General features: G+C 54.2%; 1 protein-coding gene across 1 annotated transcript in view; it reads left to right on the top strand.

Annotated features, from left to right (window-relative positions):
- Positions 1–1,443: 1,443 nt before the first annotated feature.
- EIF4E2 (eukaryotic translation initiation factor 4E family member 2) overlaps positions 1,444–20,884 on the top strand; it is a 66,788-nt gene continuing 47,347 nt past the window's right edge. Inside the window, exons 1-2 of the mRNA XM_075340424.1 lie at positions 1,444–1,551; positions 16,680–16,794. Of these exons, the coding sequence (XP_075196539.1) occupies positions 1,532–1,551; positions 16,680–16,794 (135 nt within the window). The 5' untranslated portion in view covers positions 1,444–1,531. The remainder of the gene's footprint in view (positions 1,552–16,679; positions 16,795–20,884) is intronic.

Genomic DNA, 20,884 nt, shown 5'->3' with positions numbered 1-20,884 from the left:
TGCTGGTGGGATCGCTGGAGCATCGCTTAGTGTGACATCTCACCAGCGACCTCCTAGCAACTTCACAGCGATCCCTATCAGTTGGGATCGCTGATAAGTTGTTTAGTGTGACTGGGCCTTTAGTTAAAGGGGCCCTCCAGTCATGCAATTTGATCTATCCCTCAAAAATCCACCGCTATCAGATTGGTGGAGATCCGACCCTACTCTATACACTGTGTGGTGGCTGTTTTCAATACTGCGCGACAACTCCCATTGAAGCAACAACTCTCATTGAAGTGACAACTCCCGGACAACCCCTTTAACTTGCAGGGTTCTTCCTCCTACCATCAATGTTTAGAGAGCCCATAATAATGAGTATATAGAGCCCTGCACAACCACCCGCTGTAAAGTCTGACAGACATCAAATATACACAGGTCCCAGGATAGGACATTTATGGCTCATCCTACTCCCCTCTCATCTCCTCTTACCACCATCGCATCCAAGATTTCTCCCGTGCCTCCCCCATACTCTGGAATGCTCTGCCTCAACACATCAGACTCTCGCCTACCTTGACAAGCTTCAAAAGGAACCTGAAGACCCACCTCTTCCGACAAACCTACAACCTGCCGTAACCCTCAGTCTGATATAACGCCGCACAACCAGCTCTTCCCTCACCTACTGTATCCTCACCTATCCCTTGTAGACTGTGAGCCCTCGCACAACACACCACACACACACTGGGAACCACAAACACCACCCTACACAGACACCCACACACACACAGACAACGCTGCACACACACAACACCCAACACACAAACACCGCGGCATACACAAATATACGCACATACCGCGCAACACACACACATTGCACAAAACATAACTCCCCCCTAAAACACACACACGCACTCCACACCCACACAAATCGCGCAACACACACAGAACGCTGAAGACACACAGCGCTCCACAAACAACGCAACACACACACACACACAACACCGCTCTCACACACCCAGACAACACCCAGATCATTTACAGCGCCCTACACAAACACTTAGCAACTACACACATCTATATATATAACAAAAATCATACATTAACTACACAATAAATTCTAGAATACCCGATGCGTTAGAATCGGGCCACCTTCTAGTAATAAATAATAATAATAATAATAATAATAATAATAATAATAATAATAATAAAATCCAGTCATTGTGCCATGTGAGTGCAACACCCCTCCAATCTAATATGTGTGAAACTTCATAATGATTGGTCCTAGGCTCAAACATGTCACACATTGTGCCATTCTCCTCATAATAGCTATTCTGGCAATTAATGTTGTGGTGTACACCCGGAAGAAGATCCAAAGAGCATTTCCCCACACTCAAAATGGCCACAAGTTTTCACCGTTGTCCGTGCCCTTTATGACTCCGTTTGGAAACATCACTGTGACTACATAGTTCCGCCTGCTGCAAGAGGAAGCGGCGGCGAGAGTGCGGAGGAATGTTATGCGGGAAGCGGAAGTGGCAGGGACAGGAGCACAGAGACGATGAACAACAAATTTGATGCGTGAGTGCGGGGCATGGAGCGATGACAGGGCGCAGGGGTCAGGACCCGGGCCTTATAGGGTGCGGGCTTATATGGCACCGTGCGCTGCGTGTCAGCATGGTGCGGGTGTGCTTATTACAGTGAGGTGATCAGAGCTGCACACAGTGTGAGGATTCCTGCAGATCAGATCTGCTGCCCGATGTCTGAGCGATATTTGGCCTGATTCTGATAACATCACACATGGAGGGATAGCTTTCCAATATTAAAAAGAGCGGTGATCATAGAACTGACAAACATGCACATCTGCATGAACCTTGAGGTGACACCAGAGAACAACAGTAGACCAGGACTGAACGATGGTCATGCCCTCCCGGTCAGACCTGCAGATCTGTGTCCTATGTATTGTCTGTGTGATGCTGGGCTCTCCGCTCACAGATATAGCCATTCATGCCCTCCTCTGTGTGATGCTGGGCCCTCCGCTCACAGATATAGCCATTCATGCCCTCCTCTGTGTGATGCTGGGCCCCTCCGCTCACAGATCCGGCCATTCATGCCCTCCTCTGTGTGATGCTGGGCCCTCCGCTCACAGATATAGCCATTCATGCCCTCCTCTGTGTGATGCTGGGCCCCTCCGCTCACAGATCCGGCCATTCATGCCCTCCTCTGTGTGATGCTGGGCCCCTCTGCTCACAGATGCGGCCATTCATGCCCTCTTTTGTGTGATGCTGGTCCCAACGCTCACAGATACGGCCATTCACGCCCTCCTCTGTGTGATGCTTTTCCCACCGGTCACAGATACGGCCCTTCATGCCCTCCTCTGTGTGATGCTTTCTTCAGCGCTCTATTGGGAGACCCAGACGATTGGGGTATAGCTACTGCCCTCTGGCGGCCACACAAAGCACTACATTAAAAGTGCAAGGCCCCTCCCCCTCTGGCTATACCCCCCCGTGGTATCACGGGTTCTCCAGTTTTAGCTTTGTGTGCGAAGGAGGTCAGACATTCCATGCATAGCTCCACAGATTTTAGTCAGCAGTAGCTGCTGACTATTTCGGATGGAAGAAAAGAGGACACATATAGTGTCCCCAGCATGCTCCCTTCTCACCCCTGGATGGTGTTGTAAGGTTGAGGTACCTATTGCTGGTACAGGGCTGGAGCCTGACATGCTGTTTTCCTTCCACATCCCCTTGTAGGGCTCTGTGGAAGTGGGATCCTGCCGGCCTCTCAGCTCTGATGCCGGGCTCCATCCACAGACCCATTAGAACCTGATGGAGACGGAGCAGGAGTACGATCAGGGACAGGCCCTGCATCATACAGGTACTCTGTGTCCCCGGCAGGCACAGACACACTCCGGGCTGGCTGGGTGTTGTAGTGCGCCGGGGACCGCAACGTGGAGTTGGTGTCCCTACAGATTACTGGGGGATTGTTTGTGTTTGGGAACGCAGCGCCGACCCCCTCTGGACCGGGCGGCGCTGCTGTGACTTGTGGTGCGCCGGGGATCCGCCGTCCGCGCTTTTACGGCGGCGGCGGTTATAACTTTAGTCCCCGGCTTTTTGGGCCTAGGACGCCGGCAGCTCCGTTTCGTTCCCGCCCCCACCCTGTCATTCAGGGTAGGGGAGAGACGCTGTTCGCAAGCAGCGACGAGGGCTGGAGCCTGATTTACATGCTCCAGCCCTCTCACTTGGCACAGAGGGAAGCAGGCTTCCCGCTCTTGGCCAGGAACGCCCAGGGCCCGCCCCCCTTCCTCTCTCGAGACGCCGGCAGCCATTACATGCATGCCTGGCTGGAGGAAGGACGCAAGGCTCTGGGAGACCTGGACTAGGGGCTATCTGGCGACCACACACCCGCTTTTTAAGCGGGCGGTAAGCGATTTTTCTGTGCTGGTCCCTCTAGTGCCTCACTGTGTATCAGTGTACTGGATACAGTTATATAGATATTGTATTTCTTGCACTGTGAGGTGCGCTTCTGGCTGCATATCCCAGATCGCTCTGTGGAAGCAGCAACATGTCATCCTCAAAACGCAAGGCGGCCAAGGCAAAAAGGGCTGTGTATACTGCGTGTGCTGCATGTGGGGCTAATCTACCAGCAGGCTCTGATGACCCCCATTGTGTGCAATGCTCCGACCCGGTGCTGCTTCGCCAGCCGGAGTCAGGAGAGGTAGCGACCCAGGCTGAGACGCTTGTAAGTTCTGCCCCGGTGACAGGGACGGACTTTGCAGTTTTTGCAGATAATATGTCTGTATCTATGGCAAAAATCCTTGAGACCTTGCAATCTATGCATGGGGCTCAGTCTCTGGGCACGGCGAGGCCTCTGTCCTCAGGTCCCCCTTACTTGGAATGTATCCAGCCCACAGGGGGGTCCCCGGCTTCACAGGCCGAGGATTATGACTCAGATGATGGCCCCAGCCACCCTAAGCGAGCTCGCTGGGAAAGACCCTCGACGTCTTCACACTGCTCAGGGTCTCAGCGCAATCAGTCTCCCTGTGATGTGTCTGATGAGAGTGATCAGGAATCCACTCCTGGAACCCCTCTCAACCTGGATACCCCGGATGGGGATGCCATGGTAGACGACCTTATCTCAGCCATCAATAGGCTGTTGGATATTTCTCCCCCAGCCCCTTCAGCAGAAGAGGCGGCTGCGGAGCAGGAAAAGTTTCGTTTCCTTTATCCCAAGCGTAAATTGAGTGCCTTGTTAGATCACTCTGACTTCAGAGAATCAATCCAGAAGCACGACGCTCACCCGGAAAGGCGTTTCTCTAAACGATCTAAAGATACGCGTTTCCCTTTCCCCCCTGAGGTGGTCAAGCGCTGGACACAGTGTCCAAAGGTAGACCCCCCGATTTCCAAACTTGCAGCTAGATCCATAGTTGCAGTGGAGGATGGCGCTTCACTTAAAGATGCCAATGACAGACAGATGGACCTTTGGTTAAAATCTGTCTATGAAGCTATAGGCGCGTCGTTTGCTCCGGCATTCGCAGCCGTATGGGCACTCCAGGCTATTTCAGCTGGCTTAGCAAAAGTGGATGCTATCATGCATCCAGCAGTGCCGCAAGTGGCGCACCTTACCACGCAGATGTCGGCGTTTGCGTCTTACGCTATCAATGCGGTCCTAGAATCTACCAGTCGCACCTCAATGGCGTCCGCCAATTCGGTAGTTTTGCGCAGAGCCTTGTGGTTAAAGGACTGGAAAGCAGATGCTGGTTCCAAAAAATGTTTAACCAGTTTGCCTTTGTCTAGAGAGAGACTGTTTGGCGAGCCATTGGCTGACATCATTAAGCAGTCCAAGGGTAAAGACTCCTCTTTACCACAACCCAGAACACCCAAACCTCAGCAGAAAAAGTGGCAGCAGAGGTTTCAGTCCTTTCGAGGTTCGGGCAAGACACCATTTACCTCGTCCAAAGGGACTCAGAGGACGCAAAGAAACTCAGATTCGTGGCGGACTCACACACGCCCCAAGAAAGCAAATGGAGGTACCGCTTCCAAAGCGGCTACCTCATGACTTCCAGCCCCCCCCCTCCGCATCGCCGGTCGGGGGCAGGCTCTCCCGCTTTTCCGGCATTTGGATGTCACAGGTCAAAGACCGGTGGGTGACGGACATTTTGTCTCGCGGGTACAGAATCGAGTTCAATTCTCGTCCTCCAGCTCGGTTCTTCAGAACCTCCCCACGTCCAGACCGAGCAGATGCTCTGCTGCAGGCGGTGGATTCCCTAAAAGCGGAAGGAGTGGTTATCCCAGTCCCTCCTCAGGAACAAGGGCAAGGGTTTTACTCCAATCTCTTTGTGGTTCCAAAAAAGGACGGCTCGTTCCGTCCTGTTCTGGACCTAAAACGGCTCAACAAACATGTGCACGCCAGGAGGTTCCGGATGGAAACCCTCCGCTCTGTCATTGCCTCAATGTCCAGAGGAGACTTCCTTGCCTCAATAGACATCAAAGATGCTTATCTCCACGTGCCAATTGCTACAGAACATCAACGTTTTCTACGTTTTGTGATAGGAGACGACCATTTTCAGTTCGTAGCTCTTCCATTTGGTCTGGCGACAGCCCCACGGGTCTTCACCAAGGTCATGGCGGCGGTGGTAGCAGTCTTGCACTCTCAGGGACACTCGGTGATTCCTTACCTAGACGACTTATTGGTCAAAGCTCCCTCTCAGGAGGCATGCCAACTCAGCCTGAATGCTACGCTGGAGACTCTACAGTCTTTCGGATGGATCATCAACTTTCCAAAGTCGATCCTATCACCGACTCAGTCACTAACGTATCTTGGCATGGAGTTTCATACTCTAGCAGCGATAGTGAAGCTTCCGCTGGACAAGCAGCGGTCACTACAGACAGGGGTGCAATCTCTCCTGCAGGGCCAGTTGCATCCCTTGCGGCGCCTCATGCATTTCCTAGGGAAGATGGTGGCAGCCATGGAAGCAGTTCCCTTTGCGCAGTTTCATCTGCGCCCACTTCAATGGGACATTCTCCGCCAATGGGACGGGAAGTCAACGTCCCTGGACAGGAAAGTCTCGCTTTCCCAGACGGCCAAAGACTCTCTACAATGGTGGCTCCTTCCCACATCATTGTCTCAGGGAAGATCCTTCCTGCCCCCATCCTGGGCAGTAGTCACGACAGATGCGAGTCTGTCAGGGTGGGGAGCAGTATTTCTCCACCACAGGGCTCAGGGGACGTGGACTCCGCAGGAGTCCACCCTTCAGATCAATGTTCTGGAGATCAGAGCAGTGTATCTTGCTCTACTGGCCTTCCAACAGTGGCTGGAAGGAAAGCAGATCCGAATCCAATCGGACAACTCCACAGCGGTGGCATACATCAACCACCAAGGAGGGACGCGCAGTCGGCAAGCCTTCCAAGAAGTCCGGCGCATTCTAATGTGGGTGGAGGACAGAGCATCCACCATATCCGCGGTTCACATCCCAGGCGTAGAAAACTGGGAAGCAGACTTCCTCAGTCGCCAGGGCATGGACGCAGGGGAATGGTCCCTTCACCCGGACGTGTTTCAGGAAATCTGTCGCCGCTGGGGAGTGCCGGACGTCGACCTAATGGCATCCCGGCACAACAACAAGGTCCCGGCATTCATGGCGAGGTCGCGCGATCAAAGAGCTCTGGCGGCAGACGCCTTGGTTCAAGATTGGTCGCAGTTTCAGCTCCCATACGTGTTTCCGCCTCTGGCGCTCTTGCCCAGAGTGCTACGCAAGATCAGATCCGAGTGCAGCCGCGTCATACTCGTCGCTCCAGACTGGCCGAGGAGGTCGTGGTATCCGGATCTGTGGCATCTCACGATCGGTCGACCGTGGTCACTGCCAGACCGACCAGACTTACTATCCCAAGGGCCGTTTTTCCATCAGAATTCTGCGGCCCTGAACCTGACTGTGTGGCCATTGAGTCCTGGATCCTAGCATCTGCTGGATTATCTCAGGGAGTCATTGCCACAATGAGACAAGCTAGAAAGTCGAATTCGGCTAAGATCTACCACAGAACGTGGAAGATTTTCTTGTCCTGGTGCTCTGCTCAGGGAGTGTCTCCCTGGCCATTTGCATTGCCCAAGTTTCTTTCCTTCCTGCAATCGGGGTTAGAAAAGGGCTTGTCGCTCAGCTCCCTTAAAGGGCAAGTTTCGGCACTATCCGTGTTTTTTCAGAAGCGTCTAGCACATCTTCCTAAGGTGCGCACGTTCCTGCAGGGGGTCTGTCATATTGTGCCCCCGTACAAGCGACCGTTAGATCCATGGGATCTGAACAGGGTACTAGTTGCTCTCCAGAAGCCGCCCTTCGAGCCTCTGAAGGAAGTTTCCTTTTCTCGGCTGTCGCAGAAAGTGGCGTTTCTTGTTGCAATCACATCGCTTCGGCGAGTGTCTGAGCTGGCAGCTCTGTCATCTAAGGCTCCCTTCCTGGTGTTCCACCAGGACAAGGTTGTGCTGCGCCCCATTCCGGAGTTTCTCCCTAAGGTCGTATCCTCTTTTCATCTTAATCAGGATATTTCCTTGCCTTCTTTTTGCCCTCATCCGGTTCACCGGTATGAAAAGGCCTTACGTTTGCTAGATCTGGTGAGAGCACTCAGAATCTACATTTCCCGCACGGCGCCCATACGCCGTGCCGATGCACTTTTCGTCCTTGTCGCTGGTCCGCGCAAGGGGTTGCAGGCTTCTAAAGCCACCCTGGCTCGATGGATCAAAGAACCAATTCTAGAGGCCTACCGTTCTGCGGGGCTTCCGGTTCCTTCAGGGCTAAAAGCCCACTCCACCAGAGCCGTGGGTGCGTCCTGGGCATTACGTCACCAGGCTTCGGCTCAACAGGTGTGCCAGGCAGCTACCTGGTCCAGTCTGCACACTTTCACCAAGCATTATCAGGTGCATACCTATGCTTCGGCGGATGCCAGCTTAGGTAGAAGAGTCCTGCAGGCGGCAGTGACACCCCCGTAGGGGAGGGCTGTTTTGCAGCTCTAACATGAGGTATTTATTTACCCACCCAGGGACAGCTTTTGGACGTCCCAATCGTCTGGGTCTCCCAATAGAGCGCTGAAGAAGAAGGGAATTTTGTTACTTACCGTAAATTCCTTTTCTTCTAGCTCTTATTGGGAGACCCAGCACCCGCCCTGTTGTCCTTCGGGATGTTTTTTTGTTGTTTGCGGGTACACATGTTGTTCATGCTGAACGGTTTTTCAGTTCTCCGATGTTATTCGGAGTTAATTTGTTTAAACCAGTTATTGGCTTCCTCCTTCTTGCTTTGGCACTAAAACTGGAGAACCCGTGATACCACGGGGGGGTATAGCCAGAGGGGGAGGGGCCTTGCACTTTTAATGTAGTGCTTTGTGTGGCCGCCAGAGGGCAGTAGCTATACCCCAATCGTCTGGGTCTCCCAATAAGAGCTAGAAGAAAAGGAATTTACGGTAAGTAACAAAATTCCCTTCTTTCCCACCGGTCACAGATACGGCCATTCATGCCCTCCTCTGTGTGATGCTGGTCCCACCGCTCACAGATCCGGCCATTCATGCCCTCCTCTGTGTGATGTTGGTCCCACCGCTCACAGATACTGCCATTCATATCCTCCTCTGTGTGATGCTGGGCCCCTCTGCTCACCGATCCAGCCATTCATGCCCTCCTCCGTGTGATGCTGGACCCTCTGCTCACAGATACAGCCATTCATGCCCTCCTCTGTGTGATGCTGGGCCCCTCCGCTCACAGATCCGGCCATTCATGCCCTCCTCTGTGTGATGCTGGGCCCCTCCGCTCACAGATCCGGCCATTCATGCCCTCCTCTGTGTGATGCTGGGCTCCTCCGCTCACAGATCTGGCCATTCATGCCCTCCTCTGTGTGATGCTGGGCTCCTCCGCTCACAGATCCGGCCATTCATGCCCTCCTCTGTGAGATGCTGGGCTCCTCTGCTGCTCACAGATCTGGCCATTCATGCCCTCCTCTGTGTGATGCTGGGCCCCTCCGCTCACAGATCTGGCCATTCATGCCCTCCTCTGTGTGATGCTGGGTCCCTTCGCTCACAGATATAGCCATTCATGCCCTCCTCTGTGTGATGCTGGCCCTTGCGCACACAGATATAGCCATTCATGCCCTCCTCTGTGTGATGCTGGGCCCCTCCGCTCACAGATCTGGTAATTCATGCCCTCCTCTGTGCGATGCTCTACGCCTCTGCTCACAGATCTGGTCATTCATGCCCTCCTCTGTGTGATGCTGGGCCCCTCCGCTCACAGATACGGCCATTCATGCCCTCCTCTGTGTGATGCTGGCCCCTGCGCTCACAGATCCGGCCATTAATGCCCTCCTCTTGTGTGATGCTGGTCCCTCAGCTCACAGATCCGGCCATTCATATCCTCTGTGTGATGCTGGGCCCCTCCGCTCACAGATCCGGCCATTCATGCCTTCCTCTGTGGGATGCTGGGCCCCTCCGCTCACAGATCCAGCCATTCATATTCTCCTCTGTGTGATGCTGGGTCCCTCCGCTCACAGATCCAGCCATTCATGCTCTCCTCTGTGTGATGCTGGGCCCCTCCGCTCACAGATCCGGCAATTCATGCTCTCCTCTGTGTGATGCTGGTTCCCCTCTGCCCACAGATCTGGTCATTCATGCCCTCCTCTGTGTGATGCTGGGCCCCTCTGCTCACAGATCTGGTCATTCATGCCCTTCTCCGTGTGATGCTGGGCCCCTCCACTCACAGATCCGGCCATTCATGCCCTCCGCTGTGTGATGCTGGGCCCCTCTGCTCACAGATACGGCCATTCATGCCCTCCTCTGTGTGATGCTGGGCCCCTCTGCTCACAGATACGGCCATTCATGCCCTCCTCTGTGTGATGCTGGGCCCCTCCGCTCACAGATCCGGCCATTCATATCCTCTGTGATGCTGAGCCCCTCCGCTCACAGATGCGGCCATTCATGCCCTCCTCTGTGTGATGCTGGTCCCAACGCTCACAGATACGGCCATTCATGCCCTCCTCTGTGTGATGCTGGTCCCACCGCTCATAGATATAGCCATTCAAGCCCTCCTCTGTGTGATGCTGCCCCCTGCGCTCACAGATCCGGCCATTCATGCCCTCCTCTGTATGATGCTGCGCCCACCGCTCACAGATCCGGCCATTCATGCCCTCCTCTGTGTGATGCTGCCGCCTACGCTCACAGATACTGGCATTCATGCCCTCTTCTGTGTGATGCTGGTCCCAACGCTCACAGATACGGCCATTCATGCCCTCCTCCGTGTGATGCTGGTCCCACCGCTCACAGATATAGCCATTCATGCCCTCCTCTGTGTGATGCTGGTCCCACCGCTCACAGATCCGGCCATTCATGCCCTCCTCTGTGTGATGTTGGTCCCACCGCTCACAGATACTGCCATTCATATCCTCCTCTGTGTGATGCTGGGCCCCTCTGCTCACCGATCCAGCCATTCATGCCCTCCTCCGTGTGATGCTGGACCCTCTGCTCACAGATACGGCCATTCATGCCCTCCTCTGTGTGATGCTGGGCCCCTCCGCTCACAGATCCGGCCATTCATGCCCTCCTCTGTGTGATGCTGGGCCCCTCCGCTCACAGATCCGGCCATTCATGCCCTCCTCTGTGTGATGCTGGGCTCCTCCGCTCACAGATCTGGCCATTCATGCCCTCCTCTGTGTGATGCTGGGCTCCTCCGCTCACAGATCCGGCCATTCATGCCCTCCTCTGTGAGATGCTGGGCTCCTCTGCTGCTCACAGATCTGGCCATTCATGCCCTCCTCTGTGTGATGCTGGGCCCCTCCGCTCACAGATCTGGCCATTCATGCCCTCTGTGTGATGCTGGGTCCCTTCGCTCACAGATATAGCCATTCATGCCCTCCTCTGCGTGATGCTGGCTCTTGCGCACACAGATATAGCCATTCATGCCCTCCTCTGTGTGATGCTGGGCCCCTCCGCTCACAGATCTGGTAATTCATGCCCTCCTCTGTGCGATGCTCTACGCCTCTGCTCACAGATCTGGTCATTCATGCCCTCTTCTGTGTGATGCTGGGCCCCTCCGCTCACAGATACGGCCATTCATGCCCTCCTCTGTGTGATGCTGGCCCCTGCGCTCACAGATCCGGCCATTAATGCCCTCCTCTTGTGTGATGCTGGTCCCTCAGCTCACAGATCCGGCCATTCATATCCTCTGTGTGATGCTGGGCCCCTCCGCTCACAGATCCGGCCATTCATGCCTTCCTCTGTGGGATGCTGGGCCCCTCCGCTCACAGATCCAGCCATTCATATTCTCCTCTGTGTGATGCTGGGTCCCTCCGCTCACAGATCCAGCCATTCATGCTCTCCTCTGTGTGATGCTGGGCCCCTCCGCTCACAGATCCGGCAATTCATGCTCTCCTCTGTGTGATGCTGGTTCCCCTCTGCCCACAGATCTGGTCATTCATGCCCTCCTCTGTGTGATGCTGGGCCCCTCTGCTCACAGATCTGGTCATTCATGCCCTTCTCCGTGTGATGCTGGGCCCCTCCACTCACAGATCCGGCCATTCATGCCCTCCGCTGTGTGATGCTGGGCCCCTCTGCTCACAGATACGGCCATTCATGCCCTCCTCTGTGTGATGCTGGGCCCCTCTGCTCACAGATACGGCCATTCATGCCCTCCTCTGTGTGATGCTGGGCCCCTCCGCTCACAGATCCGGCCATTCATATCCTCTGTGATGCTGAGCCCCTCCGCTCACAGATGCGGCCATTCATGCCCTCCTCTGTGTGATGCTGGTCCCAACGCTCACAGATACGGCCATTCATGCCCTCCTCTGTGTGATGCTGGTCCCACCGCTCATAGATATAGCCATTCAAGCCCTCCTCTGTGTGATGCTGCCCCCTGCGCTCACAGATCCGGCCATTCATGCCCTCCTCTGTATGATGCTGCGCCCACCGCTCACAGATCCGGCCATTCATGCCCTCCTCTGTGTGATGCTGCCGCCTACGCTCACAGATACTGGCATTCATGCCCTCTTCTGTGTGATGCTGGTCCCAACACTCACAGATACGGCCATTCATGCCCTCCTCCGTGTGATGCTGGTCCCACCGCTCACAGATATAGCCATTCAAGCCCTCCTCTGTGTGATGCTGCCCCCTGCGCTCACAGATCCGGCCATTCATGCCCTCCTCTGTATGATGCTGGGCCCACCGCTCACAGATATGGCCATTCATGCCCTTCTCTGTGTGATGCTGGGCCCCTCCGCTCACAGATCCGGCCATTCATGCCCTCCTCTGTGTGATGCGGGTCCCACCGCTCACAGATCTGGCCATTCATGCCCTCCTCTGAGTGATGCTGGGCCCCTCCGCCCACAGATATAGCCATTCATGCCCTCCTCTCTGTGATGCTGGCCCCTGCGCTCACAGATGTGGCCATTCATGCCCTCCTCTGTGTGATGCTGGGCCCCTCCGCTCACAGATCCGGCCATTCATATCCTCTGTGATGCTGAGCCCCTCCGCTCACAGATCCGGCCATTCATGCCGTCCTCTGTGTGATGCTGGGCCCCTCTGCTCACAGATCTGGTCATTCATGCCCTCCTCTGTGTGATGCTGGTCCCACCGCTCACAGATATAGCCATTCAAGCCCTCCTCTGTGTGATGCTGCCCCCTGCGCTCACAGATCCGGCCATTCATGCCCTCCTCTGTATGATGCTGGGCCCACCGCTCACAGATCCGGCCATTCATGCCCTCCTCTGTGTGATGCTGGGCCCTTCCGCTCACAGATCCGGCCATTCATGCCCTCCTCTGTGTGATGCGGGTCCCACCGCTCACAGATCCGGCCATTCATGCCCTCCTCTGTGTGATGCGGGTCCCACCGCTCACAGATCCGGCCATTCATATCCTCCTTTGTGTGATGCTGGGTCCCTCCGCTCACAGATCCGGCCATTCATGCCCTTCTCTGTGTGATGCTGGCCCCTGCGCTCACAGATGTGGCCATTCATGCCCTCCTCTGTGTGATGCTGGGCCCCTCTGCTCACAGATCCGGCAATTCATGCTCTCCTCTGTGTGATGCTGGGCCCCTCTTCTCACAGATCCGGCCATTCATGCCCTCCTCTGTGTGATGCTGGCTCCTCCGCTCACAGATACGGCCATTCATGCCCTCTTCAGTGTGATGCTGGTCCCAACGCTCACAGATACGGCCATTCACACCCTCCTCTGTGTGATGCTTTTCCCACCGCTCACAGATACGGCCGTTGATATCCTCCTCTGTGTGATGCTGGGCCCTTCTGCTCACAGATCCGGCCATTCATGCCCTCCTCTGTGTGATGCTGGTCCCACCGCTCACAGATTTGGCCATTCATGCCCTCCTCTCTGTGATGCTGGCCCCTGCGCTCACAGATGTGGCCATTCATGCCCTTTTCTGTGTGATGCTGGGTCCCTCCGCTCACAGATATAGCCTTCATGCCCTCCTCTGTGTGATGCTGGGCCCCTCCGCTCACAGATCTGGTAATTCATGCCCTCCTCTGTGTGATGCTGGACGCCTCTGCTCACAGATCTGGTCATTCATGCCCTCCTCTGTGTGATGCTGGGCCCCTCCGCTCACAGATACGGCCATTCATGCCCTCCTCTGTGTGATGTTGGCCCCTGCGCTCACAGATCCGGTAATTAATGCCCTCCTCTTGTGTGATGCTGGTCCCTCAGCTCACAGATCCGGCCATTCATATCCTCTGTGTGATGCTGGGCCCCTCCGCTAACAGATCCGGCCATTCATGCCTTCCTCTGTGTGATGCTGCCCCCTACGCTCACAGATACTGCCATTCATGCCCTCCTCTGTGTGATGCTGCCCCCTACGCTCACAGATACGGCCATTCATGCCCTCTTCTGTGTGATGCTGGTCCCAACGCTCACAGATACAGCCATTCATGCCCTCCTCTGTGTGATGCTGGTCCCACCGCTCACAGATACGGCCATTCATGCCCTCCTCTGTGTGATGCTGGGCCCCTCCGCTCACAAATCTGGCCATTCATGCCCTCCTCTGTGTGATGTGGGTCCCACTGCTCACAGATACGGCCATTCATATCCTCCTTTGTGTGATGCTGGGTCCCTCCGCTCACAGATCCGGCCATTCATGCCCTCTTCTGTGTGATGCGGGTCCCACCGCTCACAGATCTGGCCATTCATGCCCTCCTCTGTGTGATGCTGGGCCCCTCCGCCCACAGATCCGGCCATTCATGCCCTCTTCTGTGTGATGCGGGTCCCACCGCTCACAGATCTGGCCATTCATGCCCTCCTCTGTGTGATGCTGGGTCCCACCGCTCACAGATCCGGCCATTCATGCCCTCTTCTGTGTGATGCGGGTCCCACCGCTCACAGATCTGGCCATTCATGCCCTCCTCTCTGTGATGCTGGCCCCTGCGCTAACAGATATAGCCATTCATGCCCTCCTCTGTGTGATGCTGGGCCCCTCCGCCCACAGATATAGCCATTCATGCCCTCCTCTCTGTGATGCTGGGCCTCTCCGCTCACAGATCCGGCCTTTCATATCCTCTGTGATGCTGAGCCCCTCCGCTCACAGATCCGGCCATTCATGCCCTCCTCTGTGTGATGCTGGGCCCCTCTGCTCACAGATCCAGCCAATCATGCCCTCTTCTGTGTGATGCTGGTCCCAACGCTCACAGATACGGCCATTCACGCCCTCCTCTGTGTGATGCTTTTCCCACCGGTCACAGATACGGCCATTCACGCCCTCCTCTGTGTGATGCTTTTCCCACCGCTCACAGATACGGCCATTCATGCCCTCCTCTGTGTGATGCTGGGCCCCTCCGCTCACAGATCTGGTAATTCATGCCCTCCTCTGTGTGATACTGGACGCCTCTGCTCACAGATCTGGTCATTGATGCCCTCCTCTGTGTGATGCTGGGCCCCTCCGCTCACAGATACGGCCATTCATGCCCTCCTCTGTGTGATGCTGGCCCCTGCGCTCACAGATCCGGTAATTAATGCCCTCCTTTTGTGTGATGCTGGGCCCCTCCGCTCACAGATCCGGCCATTCATGCCTTCCTCTGTGTGATGCTGCCCCCTACGCTCACAGATACGGCCATTCATGCCCTCTTCTGTGTGATGCTGGTCCCAACGCTCACAGATACGGCCATTCATGCCCTCCTCTGTGTGATGCTGGTCCCACCGCTCACAGATATAGCCATTCAAGTCCTCCTCTGTGTGATGCTGCCCCCTGCGCTCACAGATTCGGCCATTCATGCCCTCCTCTGTATGATGCTGGGCCCACCGCTCACAGATACGGCCATTCATGCCCTCCTCTGTGTGATGCTGGGCCCCTCCGCTCACAAATCTGGCCATTCATGCCCTCCTCTGTGTGATGCGGGTCCCACTGCTCACAGATACGGCCATTCATATCCTCCTTTGTGTGATGCTGGGTCCCTCCGCTCACAGATCCGGCCATTCATGCCCTCTTCTGTGTGAAGCGGGTCCCACCGCTCACAGATCTGGCCATTCATGCCCTCCTCTGTGTGATGCTGGGCCCCTTCCGCCCACAGATATAGCCATTCATGCCCTCCTCTCTGTGATGCTGGCCCCTGCGCTCACAGATATGGCCATTCATGCCCTCCTCTGTGTGATGCTGGGCCCCTCTGCTCACAGATCCGGCCAATCATGCCGTCTTCTGTGTGATGCTGGTCCCAACGCTCACAGATACGGCCATTCACGCCTTCCTCTGTGTGATGCTTTTCCCACCGGTCACAGATACGGCCATTCACGCCCTCCTCTGTGTGATGCTTTTCCCACCGCTCACAGATACGGCCATTCATGCCCTCCTCTGTGTGATGCTGGTCCCAACGCTCACAGATACGGCCATTCACGCCCTCCTCTGTGTGATGCTTTTCCCACCGCTCACAGATACGGCCATTCATGCCCTCCTCTGTGTGATGCTGGTCCCACCGCTCACAGATGTGGCCAGTCATGCCTCGGATGCCTCTGCCCCACTTTTACTAACACTTGAAAAAGATTTCAATGATATTTAAAGGTGGGTGAGAAATGAGGAACATATATAACCAGAGAAATCTGCTTCTTTCTCTGCCAGTATTGATCGGTCATTATCAAAATTCTCAATTCTGAGGTAAAGTCTGTATGCAGTGAAGACTTTCCCATTACTGAGATAGGAGATGGCGGTTGGTTCTGATGAAATTCTATGAGGAGGGAGGAGCTAGAGGGAGAGCTCCACCCCCTGCTTCTTCTATCTACATAGACTTTCATCAGTAATAATCGCCATCTCCTATCTCAGTATTGGAAAAGTCTTCACTGAATACAGATTTTACCTCAGAATTGAAAATTGTGATAATGTCTGATCCATTCCGGCAGAAAAGGAAATAGATTGGTCTGATAAGATATATTAAAGAGTTGCTTATTTTCATGTGTACTATTGATTTATGAAATAAAAATTTAATCAACGGTACACTTTAAGCGGTTAAACAGCAGCAGCTAGAGCTAGCTCCGATCGCTGCTGGTAAAGGCAGGACTTATAGCTGGCGCCTGCCGTGAAAGGGGGTATCCTTTGTATTTAGGGATGAGCACTTACGCAGCCATGCCCCTACTTCTATATGTAAGTACTTATTCCCTGAACAGATGACTGTTCACCCCCATTCTCAGGACCAGTAACACCCCATGAAGGGTTATGTGAGTGGAGGACTTGTACATTGTGTGTTTTCTGACTCTGTGGTGCTTTGTGTGCAGTCTGAAGGATGATGACAGCGGGGACCATGATCAGAATGAAGAGAACGGCACACAGAAAGACAGTGAGAAGGAAAAAAACGATAAGGACAAGAACCAGGGTTTGTGCAGGAAGAAGGTAGGACATCCGCTCTTCATTGTCTGCTCACAGTGTATGGTTGATGGCTGTCTGATAATGTATAGGTGAGGTACCCCGGTGTCCAGTGCCGCTGCACTGCGGCCCCCTAAGGAGCAGAGGTCAGAGGCTGTGTATCCAAGATAAGGGTACCCTAGCCATACACCTCCACCTTCTGGAAGACCTATGGCCAGATGAATAGTGTCTTCTTTATGCTTTGATTTTATTGCGTCTTCTACCCTAAAAACATTTCTTCTTGTGATCCCTATTGTGGCATACTCTTCTTTTTTTTTTTTTTTTTCTTTGTTTGTCTTCTACCCTAAGGGCATCGTCACACGCTAGGATATATCGGGCGATATGTCGTTGGGGGTCACGGATTCCGTGACACACTTCCGGCATCGTTAGAGATGTCGTAGCGTGTGCCAGCTATGAACGACTGTTAACGAGCAAAAATACTCAACTTATCGTTGCTCGTTGACACGTCATTCATTTTCATAAAGTCGTTGCTTCTTCTGCGCGCCGGTTGTTCGTCGTTCCCGGGGCAGCACACATCGCTACGTGTGACACCCAGGGAACGACGAACACAGCTTACCTGCCTCCCGCCGGCAATGTGGAAGGAAGGGGTGGGCGGCATGTTCGCCCTGCTCATCTCCGCCCCTCCACTTCTATTGTGCGGCCGCTATGTGACGTCGCTGTGACGCCGAACGTCCCTCCCCCTTCAGGAAGAGGATGTTTACAGCCCACAGCGACGTCGTCCAGGAGGTAAGTGCGTGTGACAGGGGGTTAACGACTTTGTGCGCCACGGGCAACTAATTGCCCGTGACGCACAAACAACGTGGGCGGGTACGATCGCTCGTGCGATCGCACGATAGATCGTACCTTGTGACGCCGCCCTAAGTGTGCTGCTTTTGGGGATTCTTTTATTTTGGAAATCCGCCTAGTGGCCTGGAAAACGGGTCCATGAGACTCAGAGCAGTTCCTGTACTCTTCAGTTATCTGAATCAGACTTGGCCATTAAAGTCTATGGAGATCCGTGAGACACGGGTGAAATTAGGAGGACAGACTTTGCCCTTCAGAGCTCCAGCTCAGTTTCATCTGTTTTTAACTCATCATTTTTAAGGGTAACCTATCTCATTTCAGAGAAAACATATTCTAAAAGCTGCACTAATGGGATAGGTGAGTCCCCGGTGGCTTCTCCTCGTCTGCTGCCAGTGACTAACAGACCTGCCCCTATACATGCACGCAGTTTTAAAGGGGTTTTCCACTGTTGGACAACCCCTTCTGATTTCACTTGTTTCCACCAGATAAAGTAAAAGACCCTATACTCACCTCCCATTCTGGCGCGGTTCCAGCGCTGTTGGTAACTGTGGTTTGGGGCTCATGTGACATCATGCGAGCCACACATCCAATCACCGCCGGCTTCTCTCTCCCTGCCGTCAGACCAAATGAGTTAATCAACAGGAAGTGACACTGCAGCTACCACTCACTTCCTGTTGATTGCTCATTTGGTCTGAAGGTGTGGCGAGAGAAGCCAGCGGTGATTGGACCCGGGGCTTGCATGACGTCACATGAGCCCCGAACCACGATTGACAGCGCTGCAAAGGCGCCCGAATGGGAGGTGAGTACAGGGTCTTATATTTTACCTGACGGGAACAAGTTGAATCAGACGGCGTTGTCCTAGTAGTGGATAACCCCTTTAAAAGTATTATTTTCTCTGAAATGTAACATCTCCGAGTCAATCATATCTGGATGAAATCATGCTGCCCGTGGATCTGGCAGCAGGCTGCCCGTGGATCTGGCAGCAGGCTGCCCGTGGATCTGGCAGCAGGCTGCCCGTGGATCTGGCAGCACGCTGCCCGCGGGTCAGACAACATGAAATCCACTGTCAGAGTCCCTTTAAGAGTCAATGAATTAAGAAAAAAGCTCAGACATTCTTTCTGCTTCAGCAAAAACAATAGATACAGATCAGGAATAAAGAGACTCAGGAAGATAGGGTTACCGGAAGGAAAATAATCTGTCCGTTGGTCTCGGATGGAACACACAGATGTGTAAATGAAGCCTATTTTCTTTTTCGCTCCTAATTGGGAGACCCAGACAATTGGGTGTATAGCTATTGCCTCCGGAGGCCACACAAAGTATTACACTTAAAAGTGTAAGGCCCCTCCCCTTCTGGCTATACACCCCCAGTGGGATCACTGGCTCACCAGTTTTGTGCTTTGTGCGAAGGAGGCAACACATCCACGCATAGCTCCACTGTTTAGTCAGCAGCAGCTGCTGACTATGTCGGATGGAAGAAAAGAGGGCCCATACAGGGCTCCCAGCATGCTCCCTTCTCACCCCACTTCATGTCGGAGGTGTTTGTTAAGGTTGAGGTACCCATTGCGGGTACGGAGGCTGGAGCCCACATGCTGCTTCCTTCCCCATCCCTTTTTACAGGGCTCTGGGTGAAGTGGGATTCTATCGGTCTCCAGGCACTGAGACCGTGCTCCATCCACAGCCCCTGGTATCTGCTGGACATGGAGCGGAGTATCTTCAGGGACATGGCCCTGCTACATGGAGGTACTCTGTGTCCCTGTGGGGACCGCGCAGACACACGGCAGCACTGCTGGGTGTGTTAGTGCGCCAGGGACAGCGGCGCTGTCCGCACTAGTGCCATCGCACACCACAGCGTTGCTGGGTGTGTTAGTGTATTGGGTGACTACTGCGCTAACCGCCGCTGCCATTTTTATTTAAGGCGCCGCTGGGATTTGTGGTGCGCCGGGGACTTCCGCGCCGGCCAGCACTGATATGCCGGCCGCGCTTATTAACTCGAGTCCCCGGCTTCTGGGCCTAGTCTCCCTTCGTTACCGCCCACAGGCCTGACAGTCAGGGTAGGGGCGTGACGCTGCATAGCACAGCAGCGCTGAGAGCTGGAGTATGTTTTGCATACTCCACCCCTCTCACTGTGTGCACTGTGAAACCGGATTCCCGCACTTTCTCAGGCACGCCCACGGCTTCCTTCTCTACAAGGACGCCGGCAGCCTTTAGTGTCAGTTTCTGTACGATACAGAGACAAGTGTGGAAGACCCTGGCATTCTGATAGTCACACAATCGCTGCAACAGGCGTTAAGCAGCACCTGTGGTGCTAACCCCACTAGTGCAGAAGTGCACTTATAGATATGCTTGTACTATATACATTGCACTGTTTGGTCGCACGTTGTATATACCCTCCTGGATTGTGCGGAGGAGTTATCAGCATATTCTCTGTGTAAAACAAAGGTGCAGAACTGTCACAAACCACCGGGGGGGTCACTCAGAAATCCCCCGCGCTGGCTACCAGTACGTCACAATCGGGGGGTAACAAGTGGGGGTCACCCCTACTTTATACCTCCCGACCGACAGACAGAGCACGTGACGCGCTCTCTAGCGCCCCTCTTATAGTCAGGCCAATTATGGAATTGCCCGACAATAAGCAAGGAGGCCGCTATACTACTTATGCCGATTATTGAAGGGCCCCCGGCGAGAGAAGGGTATATATTCCCCCGACCTCCGCGGGCGGAATATATAAACTCTCCCCGAATCTCACTGGCCTCCCCACAATAATCCTTGGCACAACTCGCTGCCACCAACCGATTTACGGTAACTATTAGCCGAACACACAGACGTGGGATTCGAGATCGAGATAACAGAACAGCCCAAGATTAATTATATAATTTAATCAGCTTAAAGCACACTAGAACTACGATATATACAATAGGGAATCTACAGAATATACATATGTCAGAGTACAGTTACAGAGAAAGCATGGTTTACAACAGGTATGCAATTCAATCAGTTACCTTGTGCGTCTGGCCACAGGGGGGCGCTGTAGACCAGGTTTCCAGGAACTCTCTCACAGGTCTGTCCCAACCAGGCCCCCGAGCAGAAGAACGCTGGAAAATGGCCGAAGTAGGGTTATCAACCTGGGCAGATCCAGGTCCCCTCCTACCTTAGTGACCTCACAGGGAAGCACTGCCACTCCCCCTGCATGGATCAGAATTATCCAGCAAAGGGGATTTTGGCTATAACTTTGCCTGGGAGCGTCGTAGGCAGACGCCAATGCTCTCATTGTGAC

The sequence above is a fragment of the Anomaloglossus baeobatrachus genome, chromosome 3 (genome assembly GCF_048569485.1).
Source record: "Anomaloglossus baeobatrachus isolate aAnoBae1 chromosome 3, aAnoBae1.hap1, whole genome shotgun sequence".
Lineage (NCBI taxonomy): Eukaryota > Metazoa > Chordata > Amphibia > Anura > Aromobatidae > Anomaloglossus > Anomaloglossus baeobatrachus.
The sequence above is the reverse complement of the archived record's forward strand: the minus strand, read 5'-3'. Positions and strand labels throughout refer to the sequence as shown.